The sequence below is a fragment of the Triplophysa rosa genome, linkage group LG4, assembly GCF_024868665.1.
Source record: "Triplophysa rosa linkage group LG4, Trosa_1v2, whole genome shotgun sequence".
Classification (NCBI taxonomy): Eukaryota; Metazoa; Chordata; class Actinopteri; order Cypriniformes; family Nemacheilidae; genus Triplophysa; species Triplophysa rosa.
In genome coordinates this window covers 29,557,705-29,582,716 of record NC_079893.1, presented here as the reverse complement: position 1 = coordinate 29,582,716, position 25,012 = coordinate 29,557,705, and the positions used below count along the sequence as shown (strand labels likewise).

Genomic DNA, 25,012 nt, shown 5'->3' with positions numbered 1-25,012 from the left:
CAACAAATGGTGCTAGCTCTTTTGTTAGCGTTAAATTCACCTTTCTTAACTATTTATAACTTTATTCATTACAGTTTATCACAATAACTATTTACATGTGCTTGTACTGTTTTTTTTCTTCTTAATTTGGTTACATTCAAACATTTTTAAGTGTAACTCAAGTGTTTACATAAATTTTGGGGGCACTGGAGACATCAAACCTGACCAATCACAATACTCATCAAGAATGACCTGCTATAAAAACAACCAATCATGATTAGAGAAAAACAAACATTTAATCAGAATGATTTTGTCAAACGGTACAAAAACAAAGCATATAAACAAAGGACCAGGAAGTGATGTCATATCTGAGCTTTAGTGTAGTGCTCATAATTGGCTTTCAGGAGGAACTCAAAGTACGGCTGTAATTTAAGACACTCCAGTTCTTCTTGCTGTAGAAGATCCTTCACGTCCGGTAGGTACGACTGCAGAGAAACACCTGTGCACACGTGACATGTCAATCATGTGGTTTAAGGTTGGTTTCAAATACATATACTAATGCTTCAAATAGCATTGTCTGTTTACAGATTTAGCTGTATACATCACTCCATCGCACAGTAGGGATAACGGGCCTCATTTATCAATCTAATGTAGAAACGTCCGTGCGCAGAAATCATCTTAAAACAGGGTTTACGTGTGCTTCATCAAACATTCGTGTGCCGCCAATCTCATTGTACGAATGACCGTACCTTGATAAATGTGGCGGCTGAAATCGATCGTAATTTACATATCAAGACCCTATAAATTCAGGGTGTACACGCCTCGCCCCTAGATTTTGCGACATGGAGAAACGTCAGGTTCCAAAGCAATTGTACTGACAGGTACGCCCATCTTGCTTTCCTGAGGCTCAGTGGTTAGAGCATGGCGCTAGCAACGCCAAGGTCATGGGTTCGATCCCAGGGGATTGCACATAGTCAGAAACAAATGTACAGTGCAATGCAATGCAAGTCGCTTTGGATAAAAGCGTCCGCCAAATGCATAAATGTACTTGCGTATACATTTGGGCGGTCTTAGTCAAATCAAACCACAAACTGACGTGGGGGTGTGGTTACACAAGGCGTTTCAGGCAGGTCTGGGTGAGCATTCGCTTCTAGATAGAATGCATCTTTTGTTCCGACACTTAAATTTTTGCAATTTTATATGACCCCTTTAAAGTTTAACCTTTAAAAGTGGAATCAAAGGAAGTAAAAAAACAGTTTGGAAAGAGATCACTGCTGCGGTTAACAGCGTTGATGTAGTGCACCGAACTTCAGCTGAGGTTTGTATTTTTTATTGGATATTTATGTTTTGTAAATATGACCGCAAATATTTTATTTTATTATTGTTGTTTCACTATTATTTTTACACTGAAAGTATTGTTGTTGCTTTAAATGACTTTGGTCGTATAATGCATTTAAATTTAAACAAAATTAATCTGACTTCAGTCTTGAAAAACTTTGTTAAGTTACATTAATGTGTTAATGTAAAAACGAATGTAGATGTAAAGTACTGATCATTTTTGCGGCACATTTATATGTAAATGTTTTTATACGGTTTTCTTCATTTAGGTGAAGAAAAAATGGTCTGTGGCAGAGGAGACGGATGCATGTTTCTAAACAGGATAAAGGTTTAAAATCTAATGCTGCTAATCTTGCATTTCAGGCTGCTTAAATCAAGAAAACACACTTTTATGTTTGCTTCATTTATTTTTCTCTTTCAGATCTGTCACGGGCAGGACCAGCGGTCTTCAGACCCACAATCCGGCCTGGAGCCTGCCACACAAAGGCAGGCAACCTCGAGCTGTGACCCAGTGCGCGTCTTCCACACCCAAGTGAACATCGCACAAATGTTTTCTGTTTTCATTAGAATGCATATTTGTCAAACAAAGCTATCACCTTGCAAACAGCTAAACTTACCCATTGCTTAAAATTATATATATATTATCGTAGGTTTTTAAATGTTTTACTTTTAATTATGTAATTTAATTGTGGTAAATTATCTTAGAAGTAGCCTAAAAGCTCATGAATTTTTTTTTTTACACCAAAGCACCCATTAATCTTTTCAAACTAATTTCAAACAATTAAATGATCATATAATTAGGCTAGAAAAGATTTTTTTTATAATGTAATGAAAATAAGAAAACGCATTGGAATCTATTTTTACATTTGTTATACTAAATGAAAAAAACCTAATCTTTCTATTTGTCACTATTGTCACTATTTGTCAGTTATCAAAAGGGTAAAGCGTACACAAACCTTCACCCTATATCAAAACTTGCGTACACGAACTGAGACCTTTCCTGAGATTTGATCGTAGCAACCGCTCACGTCCATATTGATAAATGCCAAGTTTTGCGTGGAAATGACCGTACGCCCAGTTTTCGGTCGTACGCTCGTTTCATAAATGAGGCCCATTGTACTCACGCTATGCATCTTGTAAAAGTTCATCTCTGAATTCAACTATGCATGTGCTATACAAGAGAAGGAGCTGTTGTACCTTCCAGAATGAGTTTCTGCAGGATCTTAACAAAAGTGCTGTCTCTGGCTGCTTCCAACGGGTCACCATTATCATCAGACGATGACCAACTGCAGGAGACACCAATCAGTCAAGCCATTACCATTATGACCAAGTGAAAAGAAAACAATCCAAATCTCTAAATTGCACAGGTCTTTTTAGTCATTTACAATCTGCTTAAGAATAATACATCAGTATCTCAGAAAAGCAAGTAGTTTCACAGAGAATGTGTGTTTTTTGTGGCTCACCTATCTTTCCAATCTTTCGTCAAGGCCCTACTGAGGATCTCTCGCTTAAGGGCTTCAATATCAACAGTTTCCTCCTGAAGACACATACGTCACGAAGGTAATGAATAAACATAACAGACACATCTGAATTTTAATGTAAATGCAAGACTCTTTAAATGCACCTCCTCAATGTACTCCAGCAGATCAAGAGCTTTCTTGAAGTCGTACTCATTGGCCCCACGGTTCTCATCACAGATATACAGCTAAAGGCGATGAGACAGAAAATAAACGATGGTGAGAATTTGCAGTGAAACAAACCATGAATTCAACAAACAAAATGCACGATTGTGGGAAATGTCACAAGCCAAGTCAAGATCATGGGTTTAATTTCACAAACAACACATATGTATAGCTTTATGATCGGATACTATTATCATAATATAAAATTACTCTAGAGGCTGTGTTTGTGTGCGTGTGGTTACATTAATGAGGTCGTGAGGGCTCAGCAGAGGCATTGTGTCTGGATTTAGTTGTTTCTCTTCCAGCAGTTGTTTAGGCAGAGTCTCCTGATGAAGCAGAAATCTCTCCTGCTCGACTATATCTACACAAACACACAACATGTATATTTATATATATATATATATATATATATATATATATATCAGAAAGCTTCCTAAAACCTAATGTGCTAGCTTCTAGGGAATGTTGCCAATAAATTGATCAAACGCATTTCTTAAGAGTAGCAAAGAGAGAAAGAACAGCGTGCCAAGTTAATTCAGGCACAGAACGAACCGTTGAGCTGTCTGCGCTGCACGGCTTCAGGCATGTCTGACGAGAGAGCCGTGAGTTTACTGAGGGCCAGCAGCGTCTTCTTCTTAGTGAAGTATCTGGTCTCCATGTTGGCCTGACCGTACAGCGTGCGATGAGCCTGTTGTGAAGGCCAGAGAGCGACATTCTCAACAGTTAGTTTGACGTTCGCTAATGTTCCTCGTTTGTGTATGCACAGGTATGACGAGAAGAGCCGTTCTTACTCTCTGATAATCCTGCTTGTGTATGTCATGCAGCCAGCTGAGGTGATCGTGAGCCTGCAGGAAGCTGGACAGCTGCTGGTGAGTTGCTATTGGCTGAGACAGGAGCTTCCCTCTCTTGCCTTTCTCCATGTACCAGCGGAACAGGAAGTCAGCGAAGTTCTAGCAAACACAGAGGATTATGGGTAAATACTTTGGGGATGTGTTTTATGCACATCTCTATAGAATACACAAGGGGGAGCTGCAGTGCCTGCATATTGCATATTTTAGTGTATACTGTATATTGTAACTAAAGTATGATAATACTGGTAAAATGTACTAACAATCACTTAAAAAAAAAAAACTTTAAAGCATATACAATAAAAAACCTGCAGTACAATTTCATATTATTTAATCTAATTAATGACCCCATTTTTAAAGAGAAAGTAAAACATAGTCTTATATTCAGAACAATATGGTTGTTTCAAAGCCGAATAAAAAAATGTATGAGAATTCAATGTCAAAGCCCTAAAACAGACAATTAACCGTCATAGTCGCAATCATTTATTAGACAATTAATCATCAGCCAAATTTCATAATCGTGACAGCCCTGCGCTAGCAAAAATTGACTTGTTACCTGATCGGCAAATTTCACCATGTAGTGCTGAAGTCGACTCTGGTTGTCCGTTCGCTCGCACAGCTGCACTAATATGTCAAAGTCGCAATATTTCTCTGCCAGCGCCGCGGCCCACTGATGTTGACCCAACTCCACTGCGAGAATAAAAGAAAAATGCATAGTTCATATTTGAAATCGCTTTAATTGGAAGCCTTTGCCGATGATAAAATTCACAAATGACTTGTTTGACTTTTAATGTACATTTTTTTATACGTGGATAGTCTGCGCGTATGCTAGCTAATAATTATTTACCCATAACAACAAATTTGAATGATCGAATAGGCGAATTATATTTTAACTCAAGGTAACGCGATCGGCACATGGATTTAACCACATGATCAGCCGTATGGCACAGTCCAGTGACGTAAACTCACGCAGAGGTGCGAGCAGCGCCGAGCGTTTCTGTGTGTACTCGTGCTCCAGAGCGTTGTAGCGTTCCTGCTGTGCTGCACGCCGGAGAGACGTCAGCTGAGCCACGTAACCGCTCAGTAGAGAGTCCAATAGTACCACCAGCTGCTCGCTCAGCAAGTTGCGCAGTTCGGCGTCTGCGTAAGGATACGCTGCTCGGAGGATCATCTCATGCTGCCGCGTGATCGCCGCCCGAACTCCGCCCACTCCACCTGAGGCTGAGGAGACGTCGGAGAGGTATAACGAGTGCACAAAAAACATTTGTTTGTTGTAGTGGAATTGGATGGAGAACACATACCTGTCCATGGGATGTACTCTGGCTCCGGGCTACAGCTCTCTGGAGCTCTATAGAGCGATGCTTTAGCCTCTCTGTACTGTGCTGCAGCTTGAAGCATATCCTACCAAACAAAACATGCGTATTCACTTTAAAAACTGAGATCTGGATGACAGACTGTTACATGCATTATGTCATGGACACGGATATGACTGAAGCGAATAGGACAACGCACTTTGATGATGTCATTGACGTTGAGCACAACTTCAGCCCACCGCACGGATTCATCAGGGTTCTCTTTCAAAGCCTTTTCCTCCTCATCCAACAAACACTCAAAGATCGAAGAGATCGCAGACACCTGGAGAAAGATGCGAGAAATGCACTGTGAATGAGGTGCATTTTAAAACCACTGAGCCAGTGTGTTAAAAAACACATTCACACCTCTCTGAAGAACACATCGGCAGGAGTGAGGTTGGCGGGTATTTCCGTGTTGCTCTTTTTCAGAGACGACACGATGGCCGCGTTCACCAGCTCTGGATGCTTTGCGTGATGGTTCTTCAGCACAATGGCGGCCGAAAGCTTCTCAGCGTGCTCGCACAGCAACAGTCGCGTCGCCATCGGAGTCAAGCGTGCTGTCATGGAGGTGAGGCGGTCTAGAAGACCCGTCTGTGGAGGGCACAAAAACTGTAAACAACACTACGCATGAGCGCGCTTCTCACAGGGCGTGTGATGGTTTGTAACACTGAGGAACCTGAAGCAGGAAGTCCATGAGGCATCGGTGAGCTTTCATCTTATCTTCTAACTGATGCAGAAGGATGAGGGAGGTCAGCGTGAACCCAGCGCCCTCTACAGGACAAACACACTCCTGGTTACATTGTAGCCTGCATTATAAAATCTTATCCAATCTTTCAATGTAAAATCCGATCTGGCCATTCAGACTGAAATGCATTTTTAAAAAATCTGATTTTATTTCGATTTTAAAACACGTAACACCTCATTTATGATACAAAATGTAAGGTTTCCTCTTTGTATCTCACCGTCGGGTACCGACTCGGCCCAGCGGGGGTCACACGCAGGGTAGTCATCCACGAGGTCCAGGTCAATCTGGGTCACAATCCCATCCAGTTCAGCACCTCCCTCACAATCGCTGGGAAAAAGACTGTCCACCATACTCTGAGCACCAATCAGATCGTGGCTGTGGAGAAAACCACAGGACACTCTCTACGGGCTGATACAACAGACATGAAAAACATTTAAAGGTCCAGTGTCTGAAATTTAGTGGCATCTAGTGGTGAGGTTGTGAATTGCAACCAACGTCTCACTCCACCCCTCCTTTTTTTCGAAGAACTACGGTGGCTGACACAGGACTACAATGCCGTTACGTTTTGGCTTCTTTGCTGAAGGAGATGCCGCATTTACGAAACGCTCTGTAGAGCAGTTTGTTAGTTTAGGGCTAAACATCATGGTGAATTCCATTCTGAGGTGATAAAAACGCTTCATCATGTAACATTTTTAAACACCTCTGAAGACATAGTTATGTATGTTATATTGCATTTCTGTCAATAGAGCCTACAAAAAAATCAGACACTGGACCTTTAAGACTAAAACAGATACAGATTCTGAAGACACACTGACCGACAGAACTGCAGGAATGCTTGTTTGAGCAGTTTAGTTTTGTCCTCATAGGCCACCATATCAATTTTAGGGGGTGTCTCTAATGGAGTACCCTGGAAAAAAAGACAACATTTTCAAAAACTCTAGTGTAAGTCCGAGTTAAACATATAATAAACATAAAACGATCTCTTTACTTATGAGAAAGAGACACAAAAGATTCTGATGTAATAAAGTGGAGCTCTGAGAAACGAGATAAAATGATTAAAAAACAGACAAGACATGATTCTTTAAAGGAACAGTTCACCCAAAAATGAAAATTCTGTCATCATTTACTCACCTTCGAGTTGTTCCATATCTGTATTAATTTCTTTGTTCTGATGAACACAGACGAAGATATTTGGAAGAATGCTTATAACCAAACAGAGCTTGCCCCCATTGACTCCCATAGTAGGAAAAATTACAATGGCAGTCAAAAGTGCCACAGAACTGTTTTATGTCCTACATTCTTCGAAATTTGTTCAACAGAACAAAAAAATGATCAAATAATTTTTCCTACAATGGGAGTCAATGGGGGGCAAGATCTATTTGGTTATTAGCATTCTTCCAAATATCTTTCTCTGTGTTCATCAGAACAAAGAAACTAATACAGATATGGAACAACTCGAAGGCGAGTAAATGATGACAGAATTTTCATTTTTGGGTGAACTATCCTCTTAAGGAAATTTAGTTGCATACCTCAGGTCCAGGTCCTGCCACTGACATGCAGAGCGATTCCTCCATGTTCTCAGGTAGGAGGGACGCACTCTCTCTTGCGATGACGGCAACAAGGCCACTGTTTTGAGAGAAAAACACAGGCAGACCCTCGCAAACCCCCGCACCACGGATACGGTCACCTGCACAACAGAAATAATGGCACTCTCATTCAGAAGTGGTTCACATCAAAATAAAACCTGGAACAAAAAAGAAGATATTTTTGAGAAATGTGGTTTTGTGTCCACACAATGGAAGTCAATGGGGACCAATGCTGTTTGGTTATCAACGTTTGGGTGAACTGTCCATTTGAGGTATGGGATCATGAAAAGTGGCCTTTAAAAAGGAAAGTTGTTCAAGGGTAATTCCATGACAGATTATGCCTCAATAATGCTGTCAGTGGTTGGTCGTTTTGATAGTTAGGATTCCAACCCGCAAGTGATCAAACCGGTTGGTTTGGGTTTGCCGACATCACCACTGAGGGACAAACCTGGAGAGCTGAAGGGAATCTTGTCCTCTGGAGGACCTCCGCGCCCAGCTCCGGTGCTGCAGGTGAACACCAGCTCCTCATTATAGAGGTACGCCGCAGGACTGGACGCCAGAGGAAGAATCAACCGAGTCTTCTGGAGCTCCTCATCATTCTACAACACATGACAGCGTCGCTGAAGCATTAAAAATCAGATTCTTGAATTTAAGTGGGAAAGATCCTAGTGTGAATCCATAGGCTTTTTCTTTGAAACATTCGTTGAACGCGGGCCTCTGGTGTACCTGGAACGGCGGGTTGTATTTGGTAACCTCCACAGTGAGCTGGTCCGGGCTGGGGGCTGTAGTTTCTGCGATGGTGACCAGGCAGAAATACGCCAGACACGGGGTGTCGGCGGGATGCCACGCTGCTGCCAGCACCACCAATCCTGCGCTGTAGAGACACACAGTGACAGCCAATCAGACACAGGCTACAGCTGACCAATCACACACGTGTACTGCCAACACCTGCGATGCAGACTGTGTACTACAGTTGAAACCCTTCAAGCTGTTCATATTTACATTAAAACGAATATAATGGATATGAATGTATTGTTATCACTGTCGATTATGTTGAAATCAATTTTGACGGCCCTAATGTTGACTTACTTGCTGAGCTGCATGTCCAAGTAAGCGACTTTTACTCCTTTCTTGATCTCCGAGTAGTTACTTTCGGAGTCCTGCAATAAATAAAGAATATCAGACAAGCACGGTGATCATGTTTTTTTTAAACACATAACCTGCTTTCGCTGTAATGATCGTGTAACTCCAAAAGCTTCTGTGTAATTCTGACCCAGATGGCATCGGCGATGCTGTCCTCGATGATCTGATTGGTGCTCCAGATCAAAACCTGCTGCTCGCTGTTCTCGTCCACCTCCCACTTACTGAGTCCACACGAGCTGAGAGAATACAGCCAGCCGGACTCTTGCACCCACAACACACTGAACACCTGACACGAGAGACACCGGTCAGCATCTGAACACACCAAACCTAAAAAAAATCAGGGAAAATAAAGAACGCTTCTAACGGTGAGGTCAGAAGGGGGTCCGCGGATGCCGAACAGGCTGGAAACTCTGCGTCCGATTCCCGACAGGATTCTCTGACCCTGCTGGACGGGCCTCTGGTACAGTTTGCCGGAGGAGTCCGGAATGACCCGGAGGAGCTGTCCGCGGTACGACGACACGATAAAACTACCACCCTGCAGAGGAGAAATAAGTTACTGTCTGATGAAAAGAATACCAACGAAAGGCCGCCGATTCAGTCTGACTGTGCACCTTAACAGCTGCTACGTAGTTGCACAGGTTTCCACCGAGGTCCATAGACAGCTCAGTGTACGCCCCCTCGTGAGCCAGATTGGGCCAGAACCGGGCTGAACCATCTGGAGACACAGTCAACGCACAGATGGACTGCAGAAAGACAAATATGTTCTCATTAAGACAAATTGATCATCGACCTGAATAAGAATCCGTACAACTTTGCAGAATTGTAGGAAGATCTCACCTGTATTGGTGCCGTTTTTAAAGAGCTGGAAGAATTTATGGAGATGAGATCAGCACTGTACGCAAACTCGCTGGACGGCAACTGGAGGTCCTTACACACCGACAGCTACGACAACAAGGACAATTGTTCTCACACGGCCACAGCAGCCAGTTCAGCAATAAGCCACCGTGTTTCTCCCTCACCTTCGCCACAGAGGTCTGAGCCACCTTCCATACGATCAGCCTCTCTCCACAAACCATCCACGCCCAACCTGACTCCTCAACCTTCACGGAGATCGGATCATCCACTGCAACACATCGTCAGACAATGAGAATGAACTGCGATCGACTCTCAAAACTTAGTGAGCTGGCCACTCGGACAACATTTTTGTCAGCGTGTGAGTTTTAAGACAGAGCCTTTAAAGTGAAGAACAGTGATCTGTACCGTCAGCCTCTGTCAGCGCCTCCATGACTTTGACGGGCAGAGACGATCCAAACGTCTGAACGTCAAAATAACATGAATCCACAGCCGCATGACCCTGCACTCGAGAGGACGCTAATCTGAAATCAGACATTTGATGGATGACAGACATCAGCGACAGAAGCAAAAGCTGTTTGTTATATTTTCACACGTACAATCGTAAACTAAGCGCATTCAATTTACACTTATTTTAATAAATACAATTTATAAATAAAAAATGTATAAATGAAACGTTTTATAAATAATAGATATTGATATATGTATTCTAGTTTTATTTGTTTTTAAGGTCATGCTGACATTTTTTAAAGAATTTTGGAGTTTCTAAAATATATCATATGAAATACTTCTATGATTTAAATATTTGATGTTTTTGTCATAACATGAATAATGCAAGCCAAGCCTGAATCATGAAAAATCCATTTTACAGAATATATATATATATATATATATATATATATACAAAAGCAACATAGACGTTTATAAATTGATTTTAATAATTAAAAAGTATAAATAAATAACCTTAAGAAAAACAACAATAATAAACTGTCAGTTAGATTTTCCTGTTTTTTATCACATTGTTTACCATGGTACATTCCCAAACCATTTACAAAAACAAGGCATCATGTAAGTTCACAATAAGAAAACGGACATGTTGTACGTCAGTTTTACTGTGGTTTTACCTGGCTACGGAGCGGCGCGGTGAGAACAGCAGTCCGGGCTGAACCGCGCTCAGACTCTTCCGCGCGCCGGTCCGGGGCGTCGTTCTGCGACCTGAGCCCGGTGTGCCGCGGGAAGAATACATTTTGGACCGAAGCTGTATTTACGCTGTACAAATCGTCATCCAGAACCGATCAATGCTAAAAACATGTGAAAACTCCTTTACCGCGCGCTCACTCCAACTTGGCGCACAGTATGCGCGTCATTCAAATAACCGCGCCGTACGTCATTTCTGATTGGCGGATGAGTGCGCAGGAGCGTGCTGGGAAATGTTTTATTATATATAGCCAAAAATAGAATAAATAAAGATACAACCTTAAAAAGTAGTTGTATAACTTGCACTGGAAAGCTTTCCGCAACATTTCGCGAGAACCGGGCAAAAAGTCTCATAATATATCCAGAACGTGATGCATGATGGGATACACTTAGCCCCGAATACCGCTCGGAAGCGGTATTCAAGATAGTGTGGGTTTAGTGTGCGTTAAGGGCACTGCACTTTGGCGTTTTTCAGACATTAGTCCGCAAGTGGGGGTATTTGGACGCAGCCATAATGTTATGCACCCGTCAAAGAATGTAGTTGAGGAGTGTTGGGAATATAATAAAGTAAAATTAAGAAGTTTTGGATGGATAAGTAATATAAAAGCAAGGGAAATTGGTTTAGATCAAATACAGTATCGTCCCACAGTATTATATTCAGAAATTCCTCACTGGCTATTTAGAATGCCACAAATTCAAGAAGAACTAAAAGACAATATGAAACAATTGCCTGAAAGGTATATAGTTGAACATTTTATGGAAAGGAAATATACAACGGAATTAAAGATGTTTACAGATGGTAAAAAAATCCAGAGAATGGGAATGAGGAGCTGCAGTATATATTCCTAAATACAACATTAAAATAAAAAAGGACAACAGATCATCTTTCTGTATATACAGTAGAACTGGTTGCAATAATGATAGGATTAAAGTGCACGGATTGAAGAAAAGAAGGAAAATAATGTTTTAATTGCGTCAGACAGTATGTCAGCAGTATTAAAACAGGGAAATCATGTAGAATATATGTATTAAATGAAGTATATCAAATTATAAAGAGATTACATAATATGGATTTGTAAATTTCTTTCATTTGGGTTCCTGCACATGTAGGGGTGAAGGATAGTGAAGTGGTAGATAAGTTAGCCAAAGAATCCATTAAGTCACAAATAGTAGAAATGAAAGTTTCATTAAGTAAAGGTGAGGCAAAAACAATTATAAAAGAACATTCTCAAAAAATATGGCAGAATTATTGGGATACAAACAGTACAGGAAGACATTTATATAATATTAAGGAGAATAGTGGTATTGGAAATTTCATCGGGAAAAATCGAAGGGAAGAAGTAGTGCTCTCGCGTTTGACAAACAGGACTCAATAAGACACTTTATTTAATGATTAAACATCCAAATGGAATATGTCGAAAGTGTAGTCAACAAGAATCTGTAGAACATGTTAATAGAATGTAAAGGATATGAAAAAGAAAGGAGGGAATTAAAAGAAGAAGTAGGACAATTGGAATTACAATTTACATTAGAGAATATTCTAAGTGGGGAATTGAAGGAATTAAATGAGCAAATAATTACATTTTTAAAAGAAACAGGATTGATGGAAAGAGTGTAACAATTAGATAATTAAATGGTCTTATTTTTTTCTTTTATTTATACTGAGAATGACTGAGGTAATCGCTATTAATTGAATCCACACTCCAGTTCAGAAGGTGGCGGTAATGCACATATAAGCTGGTTTGCCCACCGCCAGTAAAACGCAAGAAGAAGAAGAAGATGCGACTGAAGGAGGGAGACGGGTAAAATCGCGTTGTAGTGTGGCAGGGCTTCTCTGCATATCTTCTTCCATGGCTTAAAGAGCGACTTTCTGTCGGCCTGTCGCATAAGGATTATGCAGTAGGTGTTAAACAACTTTACTAAGCTGTTAAACGTCAGTGGTTTGTGTGCACGTGCGATCGGAGAGTGATGATGAGCAGTCAATAATCGAGGCCGCTGCACCTGTAGGTCTTTCTCACTCTATATGTATTCTGCTGAGTTTGTATTACAACTCAAACCATCAGGTAACAAATGAGCCGATATGTGCTGGGATCAGTCCGCATTATTGGATGAAAGTCTGCATTATTGATCATTGCTGTTCATATTGTGTTATGCGTCCTCTTCAAGAGATGAAGCGGGTCCGGACAGAACAGATCCAGAATGCCGTGACCCAGTACCTGAAAAGGAGACAGTACATAGACACAGATGGGTGTCTGAAGGGGGCCAAACTCTCCCAGTCTGCTGAAGAGATGGCTGCTAGTCTGACTGGTAACTTGCTTCCCAATGTTCCCAGTGTGTTTTCCTCATGTTCCTCAAGATAACAGCGATGTCTGTGTCTCTCTCATTTGCAGTTCAGACAGAGACCAGTTGTGCAAATGTGGTGTCCGCAGCCCCCTGTCAATCAGACCCCCAGCAATACGAGTCCCAGTTCTCCAGACTGCGCTCCTTTCTGCAAGGTCAGAGCTGGACGTATCTGCATGTGTTGAATTTATCGCTTCAGCTTCTGGGTTGAACAACGTTCTTGTGCTTCTCAGATGCAGAGGCGCCGTGGACGAAAGAGGTGAGTGGCGTATTGTTTCCGCTCTTCCTCTACCTGCACTTGGACATGGCACGCTGTGGTCTGAAGGGGTCGGTAGACTCGTTCTACGGACGTTTCCATTCGTTCTTCCAGCAAGACCCTGAGCAGAAAGCTATCGTGGATCTTCTGCGAGGAGTCGTTTCGCTGCAGGTGAGTTACTGTGTGGAAAAAAGTCATGAATGAGATGAATTTGCTGTCGCCCATGTCATTGGCAGATGAAAATTGGTTTAGAATGTTCAAATTTCTAATAAAAGGGAAAATGTCCTGCTGTTTTCTTGCATTCCCAACATTTCTGTTCTTCTAACAGGATGTGACCTCCAACCCCAAGCTGTGTTCTCTCCGGGATCACAAGTATGTGGTTCACATGACAGATCAAGCCTACAACTACCTGCTGCGATACCTTCAAAGCGACGACAACGGTGCCATCTGCTGGGTGCTCGGCGCACACATACAGGTATGAGCTGTCGTTCTACATCTTCAAAATAATTCCCAGAGCCTTTGGGTGATTACTGTCACATAGGCTAATAGGCCATTGTTTAGTCTCAGACGGCACGCCCACTATCCGTTTATTCGGTGTCATGCGTACACCTGGAAAACTGGAAAGGACTTTTGGGTAGCGATTCAAATCCCAGTCTGCGCAGTCTGGCGCTGTTTTAAAGGGATAGTTCACCCAGAAATGAAAATTCTGAACACAAAAGATACATTTTAAAAACGTTGGTAGCCAGACAACACTGAACCTCATTGACTTCCATTATATGAACACAAGGTGACCAGACTTCATGTCAAAAATGTCCTAGGTGGAGGTAACGGCAGTACGACGAACGGACTACCAGCTGTACGGGACGGGGCTCGGAGAGGGAAACGCAACCTCCTCCTCCGTCACCTGGACTGCAGTGGATGGGATGGAGGGGGCGGAGCCTGTAGAGGTCACAGCTGGGTTACCTCAGAACGAGGCCGCGTTGGATGCGTTGCAGGATTGCATAAAGCGTGTGCGAGAGGGTCCGCCCTCGCTCACCACCGTCTGCTTCTACGCGTTCCAGCACACTGACCAGCTGCTCAACACTGCAGAGGTGTCGGCGGACAGCCGCCTGCTCGCCGCAGGGTTCGATAACTCTGCAGTGAAGCTCTGGAGCTTACGGGCGCGGAAGCTGAAGGTGGGGCCTCACAAGGCCGACGTGTCTAAGATCAGACTCGCCTGCGACCTGCTGGAGGAAGAGGTGAGTGAGTGCCAATATGAATCAATATGGGAACATGATGGCATTTCTTGATTTATTAATGTTGTTACAAAAATGGTTTACTTGTTGAGTTTTCACAAATTGTATTATTCATGTGTCATTTTTTCTCATCAGGCAGATGATGAGGACGCCTCAGGCAGCGAAATTAAGACCCTGCGTGCTCACAGCGGCCCCGTGTACCGCACGGCATTCCTGACGGACGGCTCCGGCCTCCTGTCCTGTTCGGAGGACTCCACCGTGCGCTTCTGGGATCTCAACAGCTTCACCAACACGGTCCTCTACCGTGGCCACGCCTACCCCGTCTGGGACGTGGACGTCAGTCCATGCAGCCTGTACTTCGCCACGGCGTCTCACGACCGCACCGCTCGCCTCTGGAGCTTCGCACGCACGTACCCGCTCCGCCTCTACGCCGGGCACCTCTCCGATGTCGACTGTGTGAAATTCCACCCCAACTCCAGCTACATTGCGACGGGATCCACCGACAAAACCGTACGCCTGTGGAGCATGCAGCAGGGGGCGTCCGTCAGGTTGTTCACGGGGCACCGGGGACCCGTGCTGTCGCTCGCCTTCTCGCCCAATGGAAAGTATTTAGCGTCTGCCGGGGAGGATCAGAGACTGAAGCTATGGGACCTCGCGTCCGGGACCCTGTTCAAAGACCTCCGGGGTCACACGGACAGCATCACCAGCCTTTCCTTTAGCCCCGACAGTAGTCTGGTTGCTTCGGGGTCCATGGATAACTCGGTGCGGGTTTGGGACATACGAAACACACATGGCACCGCCCCGTCTGATGGCTCCAGCAGCGAGCTGATTGGACAGTACACAGGGAACACTAGTAATATACTCAACGTGCAGTTCATGGCCTGTAATCTGCTGCTTGTGACGGGCACAGCGCTGGAGAAACAAGAGCAGTAGAGAATGTGTGGGAATCTGCTGAGAACATGTCCAGGTTTCACCTGGGATTATATAGCTTTGAGAAAAGTCATGTTTATTTTTTGAGGCCTGTTTTTAAGACTGTTAAAATGTGTTGTATTGAGATTATTTTCTTTAGAGTTCAGCGCAATTTTTCTCCTAAATTGTCAGTGTGATAAAGCATAATGCATTGTTTATTTTGAGTATTTTTTAGAGCTGTCAAATGATTAATTGCATCCAGAATAAATGTTTGTGTTTACATAATATACGGCTGTGCACTGTGCATGTTCATTTTGTATTTATGAACACACAAATAAGAAAAATATAAAACCTAAACATTTATGTATAATTTAAATTATTGGTAAATATGAACAAATACATGTAAATATTTCCTAAATATGTATGCAGGTATTTGTATGCGTGTATAAATACAAAATTAATTGCCATATTATGTAAACACAAACTTTATTCTGGATGTGATTAATCGCGATTAACCGTTTGACAGCCCTATAGTATTTTATCGTTTTTATTTTCCTTAATCTAGGATATCATTCTTACTGTAATTCAGACACTTTTACATTTTGCGTAAATGGTCAAGATATAATAAATAATGTTAACTTTAATTACGTATAATTTAGACCTTATTGTGTTAATCATCATGAAAATAACAATGCAGCACATTTTAATGGTCTTATACGAATAGACTTCATATCTTTTGATTTTTGATGAAATGTAACCTGCTTGTGTTCCCGACAGGTTTAGTGAGCCTCCCGTGTGCGTGCGTGCGTGCGTGCGTGCGTGTGTGTGTTTGTGTGTGTGTGTGTGTGTGTGTCTTTTCAATTTATAATGTTTATAATGCTTTTGTTTCTTTCGACTGCTGATGATGTCAGAGATCTGCAGCCTGCTGTTTTCATAGAAATGTAAATATTAGCCATATATTTTTGTTAGTTAATTTTCATTATAACAGTTCCGTTATTTCATCATTGATGCTTTATTGTTCTTTTGAAGTACAATCTAGACTTTAATCTGAGAAAAACATTCAATCCTAGGCCAGGAAGCCAGGCTTAACAGATCTGCAGGTTTGTCTCAGTATCAATTTTCTAACAATTCGTTTAGTAAAAACAAAAGTTATTTTGTCACAGGAAAGCACCAAAGACAGCGAGAAGTGCTGGGTAAAACATGTCACACAGACTCCACTGCCATCTGTTAAAGAGTTTGTTTTTGCGCTTTTGTTTTTCTCTTAAGAATGTAGACAAGTGACACTTTTCGTAACTTCAAAATAAAACTTTTGTATTTTCTTTCCTATACAAAAACTGTGCATCATGCTGATATTTGTAAATATATTTTTGTAACATTTCCAGCTGTTTGGTTCTCTTTAATGCGTTCTCTCATGCACAGTTTTACATGATTAATGTACTTAGATTCTAGAGTTCCACCTCAGGAGGTCTCGTCTGGTGTAGACACGCAGGTGTGGCTGCTTTCACCCAAACCTGTTTCTGTTTGACGGGTGTGACATTGACAACTTGACAAGCCTGTAAATCGTCCTGAGCGGCTGCATTTATCCACACACGCTCTTCCACACACTTTCCTTTAGACCCTCAGTACACGCTGTGGTTCTGGAGATCGTCCGTGTGAAGATGCCCTACAACAGCCAATACGGACAGAAGATCCAGGCGGAGAGCACGCAGGGCGACGGGAAGACGTTCGATCAGCTGCGGCAGGAATGTTTGCAGAAGGGAAAGTTGTTTGAGGATCCCGACTTCCCTGCGGTTGACACCTCACTCTTTTACAGTCAAACGGTCCCGGTTAACTTTGAATGGAAGAGGCCGAAGGTGAGTAACCTGTAGCCAGTGAAGTTCACTCAGATGTGAAGGCCTGTTGAGGTGCTTGAATTTGACTTTTGGTGATGGTGACTTGCAGTTTGTTATGTCAAGACTTGATCATGTGATTATTTGGAAAATAAGATTAGGATAGATTATATAATAAATATGAAATGTTTTTGTTAGTATATTGTGGTGGAGCAAAATTACCCTTTTTAACATTACTAAAAAGTAATACAAGTAAGAATTTAATAGGAGTTCTGCCAGGATATTCATGTAATGATGTTGACCATAACCTGAAGGACAGAAAGGAGCATATTTTTTATAATATATTTAGATTTTTTTGACATTATTTTCCAAAGCTAAAGCAAGGAAACAATAAAAAATGATATTTTCACCGTAATGACACTAAACAGTGGTTTTAACTGATTCTATAGTTTGTGTAAAAAGCGTTAATTTTGTGAAGATTAATTAAAATTTGGATTCATAAATTTCAGGAAATTTCCAACCTGTATGACTTTCTTCAGCGAAACACAAAAGGAGATATTTTGAAGAATGTTGGTAACCGAATGACATTGGCCCCCATTGACTTCCATTGTATGAACACAAAATCACTGAGACATTTCTCAAAATATCTTCTTTTTGTGTTCCACAGGGGGAAAAAGAAAAGAAAAAAACAGGGTGAATAAATAATGACAGAATGTTTATCACTGGGTGAACTGTCAATTTAAATTCTAAAGATATCCGATAAACAAAAGGGATTTCTTAGATCTGTAGGGTGTGCAATATGTCCATTCCAAATCCAAAAATGTGAAACATTTTTGAACAACAAAATGTTGATTTGTAGCAACAAATCTTTTCCCTCAACATTTCACTTTGTCGGTTTTTAAGTTTTTCAGTGTAATCTGACATGGGTTCATATACTGTACATCTAAGATAATGTGATCAATGAAGTGAACCCCAGTGCAGGTGGAATTTTGGCATGTGTGGAATGCAGGTTATGTAGTATCTAGGCTTTGGTGGAATTAGGCTTTTGGATTGATTTAGGATGTTATGAACAGTTTTATTACCTTGAAGGGTTATCCGACAAGATGATCCCACAACATCCTAAAAGACATTTTACCACCTTATCTGCCCACATCTTCTTGCTTTTTTGCAACCTGGTGGGTCTCTGAATGAAACTACAACTGCATTTCATTCCAGGGCGTTCCTGTTGAACGTGCTTAAATATGCGCCGGAGTGTGAAAACGCTGCACATTCATGTGATCACATTTAAGCTTAAGAATGCGACACACCTCACAGAGGCATCGTGGGTGTTTACACATTTCCTTCTCTCACTCTGATCAGGCGGTTTCACTGCAGTAACCACAGATTGAGTAGCTTTAACAATGTTGATTTAACAGGATGAAGCCTGTCTTTTGTGTCAACAACAGTTTTAGAATCTGTGTTAAATAACAACACTGGTCGCCAGTCTCAATAGACTGGTGGATGAGGTTTTAAGGATGTTTTCTGTGATCCCGGGGAACAGATTTCGGAGGGAATCAACAGCACAATGCTTTTTGTTGATTTAATTTGGAGATGACACTGTGTGTTTGAATAATCTTTTAAATGTACTGACTACATTTACCTTCAATATCGAACATACAGGCCATCTTGTCTTTAAATCTTGATATCGAAGTGCTGTAGGAAAAAACTGAGGTTCTCAGTAGAAGCATCTGGCATCCCTGTACTTTGGGGTTCCTGGACCAAGCCCCAATGACATTTAATCCTAGGCACTTATCAATATTTTCTTTGATCTGTTCAAACTCAGGAAATATGCAAAGACCCACAGTTTATTGCTGGAGGAGCCACCAGGACCGACATTTGCCAGGGGCAGCTGGGTATGTTTAATCACCAAATCTGCGATGCTGGTTTGTTTCAACACATGGTTGAGTTAATGATGGACAGACCCAACCCCAGGTTTAAATGACCCTAGAAAATGTACATATTTGACCCAACCATGAAGTGAGTGTTGTCCATTTGTTATGAAATGAAATGTGAAATCATCAGTAAGTTTAAAGTGGGTTTTCGAAAAAAAGCAAAAGCATTCGTTTCTTATATCTGCATGCAGGAGACTGTTGGCTGTTGGCCGCGATTGCCTCTCTGACCATGTACGATGACACGCTGAAGAGAGTCGTACCACACGACCAGGACTTCGGTCGCAACTACGCTGGCATCTTTCATTTCCAGGTGTGACACTTTTGGTCTTACTGTAACTCTTTGCTTTGAATGAACATTGAAAACCACTAACCAAAGTTAAAATATTATGAAAATCTGCCAGAAATCATATCCCAGTCATGATGTCATATTTTGGTCAACAAGTGAACGAGATCTTTCTCAGTTAGCATCTCAAAACTGTTTTGGAGTTAGAAATAAAACACTGGCATTTCTAACTCGGCATACTAAGAAGTGGGTACCCTACTGGAGATTTTACATTGTTCAAACTCACTTTCTTCTGCAGTTCTGGCAACATAACAAGTGGTTGGATGTTGTGGTGGATGACAGACTCCCGTGTGTAAGGAACAACCTGGTGTTTGTTCACTCCGCAGACAACACAGAGTTCTGGAGTGCACTTCTGGAGAAGGCCTACGCCAAGTAGGCTACAAACATGAACTCCTCCCATACTTGCCTATTTCGTTTTGATCGAATAAAAATCCACCGTCTTGTTGGTGTTTGCCAGGCTGAACAGCAGTTATGAAGCTCTGAAAGGCGGGAGCACCATGGAGGCCATGCAGGACTTCTCTGGTGGCGTGGGGGAGATGTACGAGACGAAGAACCCGCCGACTAACCTCTTCACCATCCTCAAGAAAGCTGTGGAGAGAGGATCCATGCTGGGCTGTTCCATCGACGTAAGCATAGCGGTGTACAGAAAATAAAGTACTCAGATGAGCCAAGCTCTCGTAATTGTTTTTCTTTTCTGACCACTAGATCACAAGTTCTGCTGAGTCTGAAGCTCAAACCTCTACTGGTCTGGTTAAAGGCCACGCTTACTCCATCACTGGAGTGGAAGAGGTAACCGTAGCAACCATCGGTCAAATGAAATGTTAGTTATTTTACTCTCATGTAATTCTCATCTCTTCTCTTTTGTCTCCTCAGGTCAACTGCAGAGGATCCACAGTCCAGCTCGTCCGGGTCAGAAACCCATGGGGTCAGGTGGAGTGGAACGGCCGCTGGAGCGACAAGTATGACATCGCTTCTAAAGGATGAAGTCCTGTAAACTGTACCTGAGATATCTCTCAGGCTTTATACAGTATAGATTCCCCCTAAAAACTTAAGAATACAACCCCCTCTCAATATTTATTTCATGATTATTAGATCGTATTTTGGATGTCTAATGTTGTCAATCTTGAATTTGAAGTTCCAGGGAATGGAACGGAGTTGACAGTGCAGACAAAAATCGATTGCTTAACAATGCCCTGGAAGACGGAGAGTTCTGGTAAGTCTGTCATTATTTGCTCACTCTCATGTCAATCAAAATGATTGTGTCATCGTTAAATTGATATAATGTGTTGAAGGATGGAGTTTGAAGACTTCAAAGCCAACTTCGATAAGGCCGAGATCTGTAATCTCACTCCAGATGCCCTGGTGGATGACGGTAAGAAGAAATGGGAGGTGAACTTGTTTGAGGGCAGCTGGATCAGGGGCACCACTGCTGGGGGATGCAGGAACTACATCGGTACGAAAGCTAAACTTTGCCATTTATGCATTTGAACAAAAGCTATACATGGTATTACTTCAGGTGAGCTACAGAAACCCAGCAAGTTTATTAATACCAATATACGCATATTAATCTCCCAGACACGTTCTGGACGAACCCCCAGTTCAAGATTCGACTGAAGGACCCTGATGAGGGTGACCGTCTATGCAGTGTCATGGTGGCTCTCATGCAGAAGAACCGCCGTCGCCTCAGGAAAGAGGGGCTTGACATGGAGACCATCGGCTTTGCCATTTATGAGGTAACAGATTGCGAATGATTTAAAAGATGAAGCAAATAGCTTCTTGCATCACTGAGCTATGACCATGATCACAGGCTTCCAATGATGAAGACCAACAGGGGAAAGACTTCTTCCGGTATAATGGCTCCAAATATCGCAGCCGTGCCTACATCAACATGAGGGAGGTCTCCGAGCGCTTCAGACTGCCACCTGGAAACTATCTTCTGGTGCCCACCACCTTCCAGCCACACCACGAGGCCGACTTCCTCATCCGCCTCTTCTCAGAGAACAAAGCTGCAGCCATGTATGTGTGCCATATTCAACCAGATGGACTAATAATATAGTTGGTCGTTTACAGTGTTCCCAAAGGGTTTTGGGAGAATTTGAATGCATTTATAAATGTCTGTTGGTGACTTTTTTTTGCAGTGAGATGGGAAACACTATTCAGGCTGACCTCCCCGATGTAAGTTCCCTGATGCAACATGTTCATGCACTATAATCCCTCACGATCATTTATTACTGTTTTTGCCGTTTTTAAGTACAATCAAAATTGAACATTTTCTGCAATTTTAACTTGATTATTTTGTAACAGCAACTCGCAACTGGTCAAAAGTGGAAACATCTAGTTAAAATGAAACATAACAAAATATTTTTTACAGTATTGGTATTGGCCACCATGGTCGTAACCATTTTGAATGTTTCCTGTTAGCACTAAACTAACCATCAGGATAAAAAAATCGTCCATGGATCGTGACGAAAATGTCAACAAAAGAAAAATTAAAAGTGCGCCAATAAATGGCCCTAATAATTGTTTCACATGTCGTGTCTTATAAAATATTTTCATTTATATTTACGTACAATTTATAATATATATTTGAATGTAATATATATTAAGTAAAATATATCAAACTCAAAATTAGTTCCAATGGCCAAATATCGAAATATCGGTTTCTGACAACATGGTAATGGATATTATGTAAACATTTATTTTCTCTTATCACTATAGCCACCAGTACCGAATCCTCCTGAGGAAGAAACCGATGAGGAGAAAGGTCTGAGGAGATTGTTTGAGCAGATCGCTGGCTCGGTGAGACACAACCCACAATCTAACATCATCTAGGCCTACACACTTATGTGGTTTTAGCATCTTGTAAGGTTATCAGATGGCAAGTCTCATCACTTTAATGGTAACAGAAAAATACTATGGCTTGGTACAATGTCCAGTGCTGAGAACTGTACTGGTTAAGCTATAATGGTCTCTGTGTCTCTGCTGGTAATGTGTTGGGTGGATGAGAATCTTACTGGAATATGAGCCAAAACACACTACATAAACTAATTTTGCGATGGTTTTAAGGGTAAACAGCTCGTGTTTTAAAGTGATACTTGTTATGGAATCAATTTCTACCTTATGGCTCTTTTCTTTAATGTGGCTCTGTAGGCAGAAAATAAAAGTGTGCTCTGTGCGCCCTCTTCTGGTGTTATGATGAATGTTCGCTCATGTTTTCTCTGTAGGACATGGCCATCAGTGCCACAGAATTACAGCAGGTGCTGAATGCAGTCCTCAGCAGAAGTGAGTCTGTTTTTTCAAGCACTTTCATCAAGGCCAGCTGTAATGTCTACGTGTCTATGTAAACACATCAATGATCTCTTTTAGGAAAAGAGGTGAAGTTTGATGGTTTGAGCATCAGTACCTGTCACAGCATCATCAATCTCATGGATGTATCCTTCCGGTCACCTCATGAAAGTTCATACACTGGGTTCTTGTATTTTAAATTCGAAAGAATTTTTCTTCGACACAATATAGGTTGAATGCACTGCGAGTCGCTTCGGATAAAAGCCTCTCCCAAATGTAAATACTGATGTAAATGAGACTTTAGAATATTACGGCTTTATGTTTTTGTTACATTTTCCTGAGCTGAGAACAGGTCGATAGCACAGGAATGCTGGAATTCGAGGAGTTCAAAGTCTTCTGGGACAAACTGAAAAAATGGATTGTAAGTCACTGGGGAAGTAAACATATCCCATCAGTTTCTGAAACAGCTGTGCTATTTTCCAGCTGTTTTCAGAATAAGCGTGTGTATTTTATAGATGACATTCTGTTTGCCGTTGCAGATGCTGTTCTTGTCTTTCGATACGGATCGTTCAGGCCGCATGTCTGCCTATGAGCTCCGCAGCGCTCTCAACGCAGCAGGTGAACACACAGAAAAGCAGATTAAATATAACTAGGCTTGTAAAATGCATTTAATGCAATGCAATCGTTTATTGGAAACTATGCAATCATATCAAAAATGTAAACTTAATGCATATTTATATTGTTTTTTCAAGGGATGCAGTTGAATAACAAGGTTCTGCAGCTGTTGGGTCTCAGGTTCATGGATGCCAATTTTGACATTGACTTTGAAGATTATCTGACCTGTATCGTTCGATTGGAGAACATGTTCAGTAAGTGGCCAGCAAAACAGATTTTATCTGTGGAAATTTCTTTTTTTCTTTTTTAGATCAAATTTGTTCTGAGATGTGTAGATATGCAGACGAAAGCACTGATTTGTTCTTTTATTCCAGGGGTTTTCCAAGCATTTGACAAGCAAAAGAAGGGCGAGATCGGTCTAAATATGCACCAGGTAAAAACATTTTTTTTCTGGTTTACGTGTAATTGTTACACATTTGAAGCGGATATAAATGACAGCCTGAGATACACTGATACGCTGCAATCATTCATTGCAAGACTAAAATAAGAAGTGCGCATTTGACAACCAAACACATCAAATGTTTTCAGTATTTTCGTTGAAAATGTTGTGAAAAGTCTCTGCGTCTTTATTTCTCCACAGTTCCTGTTTTTGTCCATGAACGTCTGAGGATTTCATGAAACAAGAAAGAACAAATGAACAGGACATCTATATGTTTGAAGCCACTGTGGATGTCGACACGTACTGAATACACACGCTTTTGTTTTGTTTGTTTTCAGATTCTTTATAAATACTGATGGTGTTAATGAGAAGGTTTTACTGTGATTAACCCCCCCCCAAAAAAACGTGTTGCAAACAAACTCTCCAGTGTCGTATTCTTGATAGTATGTGTTTACTCTTATTTTGTTTTGATTTGGGACATGATGACCTCTTTGTGTTTGTAATATTGCCAGACCTTATATTCTTTTAATGGCTGCTAAACTTATCTGAGCTTTCAGTTGCTTTTTAAAGTCACCAGAACCCCCAAAAAATTCTTACAAAAAGAATGAATAAAAGAATGAAATAAAAAGTCGGTGCTATAAATGTCTGTGACTTTGGTTATTTACAAATTGAACAATTTACATTTCATTAAAATGCATGCTTTGATTAAAAATGACATATTTTTAAAAATATGTTATAATTTAAAAAAATGGAAAATATATATCTTTGTTGATTTAATTAAACTTATAATTATTCAGCCCCCTTACTTACTATCAAATAAAATCAATGGGAAAGAGGAATAAATGACAGTAGATGAGACATTTTTTTAAGGTAACCCTTTATATAACATTTTCATTTTATTAACATTTTTATTGAAAAACGAAAAACCCGTGTTTTACACATATTTATCTATTGATTGATAAAATTGTTAACACATTATTTATTTATTTGAGATTACATCCATTGTTGGAAGCGTCATCAATGCGTAACGTCGATGTGTCTCTTCAGACTAAACCAAAATTGAATCAGGGGTGTTTTCTGAAAGTGTTTTCTAATTCTTGATTTGTAT

The 25,012-nt window shown here is 41.2% G+C and overlaps 3 protein-coding genes across 5 annotated transcripts; 2 read left to right on the top strand and 1 right to left on the bottom strand.

Annotated features, from left to right (window-relative positions):
* Positions 1–176: 176 nt before the first annotated feature.
* Positions 177–10,882, bottom strand: nup133 (nucleoporin 133). Its single transcript, XM_057332784.1, has 26 exons — positions 10,650–10,882; positions 9,934–10,049; positions 9,693–9,796; positions 9,511–9,615; positions 9,285–9,416; positions 9,038–9,208; positions 8,804–8,959; positions 8,620–8,690; positions 8,257–8,404; positions 7,979–8,129; positions 7,474–7,631; positions 6,760–6,851; positions 6,162–6,319; positions 5,876–5,970; positions 5,566–5,790; positions 5,360–5,482; positions 5,149–5,248; positions 4,817–5,068; positions 4,404–4,537; positions 3,791–3,949; positions 3,552–3,687; positions 3,242–3,360; positions 2,942–3,022; positions 2,781–2,854; positions 2,515–2,603; positions 177–478 (listed from the first exon to the last, which is right to left on the bottom strand). Exons 1-26 carry the CDS (start codon positions 10,769–10,771, stop codon positions 342–344), a joined length of 3,408 nt encoding a protein of 1,135 aa, XP_057188767.1. The 5' UTR covers positions 10,772–10,882; the 3' UTR covers positions 177–341.
* A 1,605-nt stretch (positions 10,883–12,487) lies between these two features.
* Positions 12,488–16,839, top strand: taf5l (TAF5-like RNA polymerase II, p300/CBP-associated factor (PCAF)-associated factor). Of its 3 annotated transcripts, none has more exons than XM_057331459.1 (7): positions 12,488–12,621; positions 12,889–13,029; positions 13,113–13,217; positions 13,296–13,489; positions 13,647–13,793; positions 14,137–14,556; positions 14,689–16,839. In XM_057331459.1, exons 2-7 carry the CDS (start codon positions 12,891–12,893, stop codon positions 15,484–15,486), a joined length of 1,803 nt encoding a protein of 600 aa, XP_057187442.1. In that variant the 5' UTR covers positions 12,488–12,621; positions 12,889–12,890; the 3' UTR covers positions 15,487–16,839. The 3 variants fall into 3 exon arrangements, with proteins under 3 accessions (XP_057187442.1, XP_057187441.1, XP_057187440.1); XM_057331458.1 differs by having other exon boundaries at positions 12,488–12,725; XM_057331457.1 differs by having other exon boundaries at positions 12,488–12,785.
* A 179-nt stretch (positions 16,840–17,018) lies between these two features.
* On the top strand, positions 17,019–24,565 carry capn9 (calpain 9). The gene is made up of 20 exons (XM_057331455.1): positions 17,019–17,315; positions 19,114–19,183; positions 19,414–19,532; positions 19,804–19,937; positions 20,023–20,191; positions 20,271–20,354; positions 20,439–20,524; positions 20,701–20,778; positions 20,858–21,018; positions 21,141–21,298; positions 21,373–21,581; positions 21,704–21,740; positions 22,284–22,364; positions 22,790–22,847; positions 22,932–22,996; positions 23,203–23,271; positions 23,390–23,468; positions 23,603–23,719; positions 23,840–23,898; positions 24,106–24,565. Exons 1-20 carry the CDS (start codon positions 17,121–17,123, stop codon positions 24,130–24,132), a joined length of 2,055 nt encoding a protein of 684 aa, XP_057187438.1. The 5' UTR covers positions 17,019–17,120; the 3' UTR covers positions 24,133–24,565.
* The last annotated feature ends 447 nt before the right edge of the window (positions 24,566–25,012 follow it).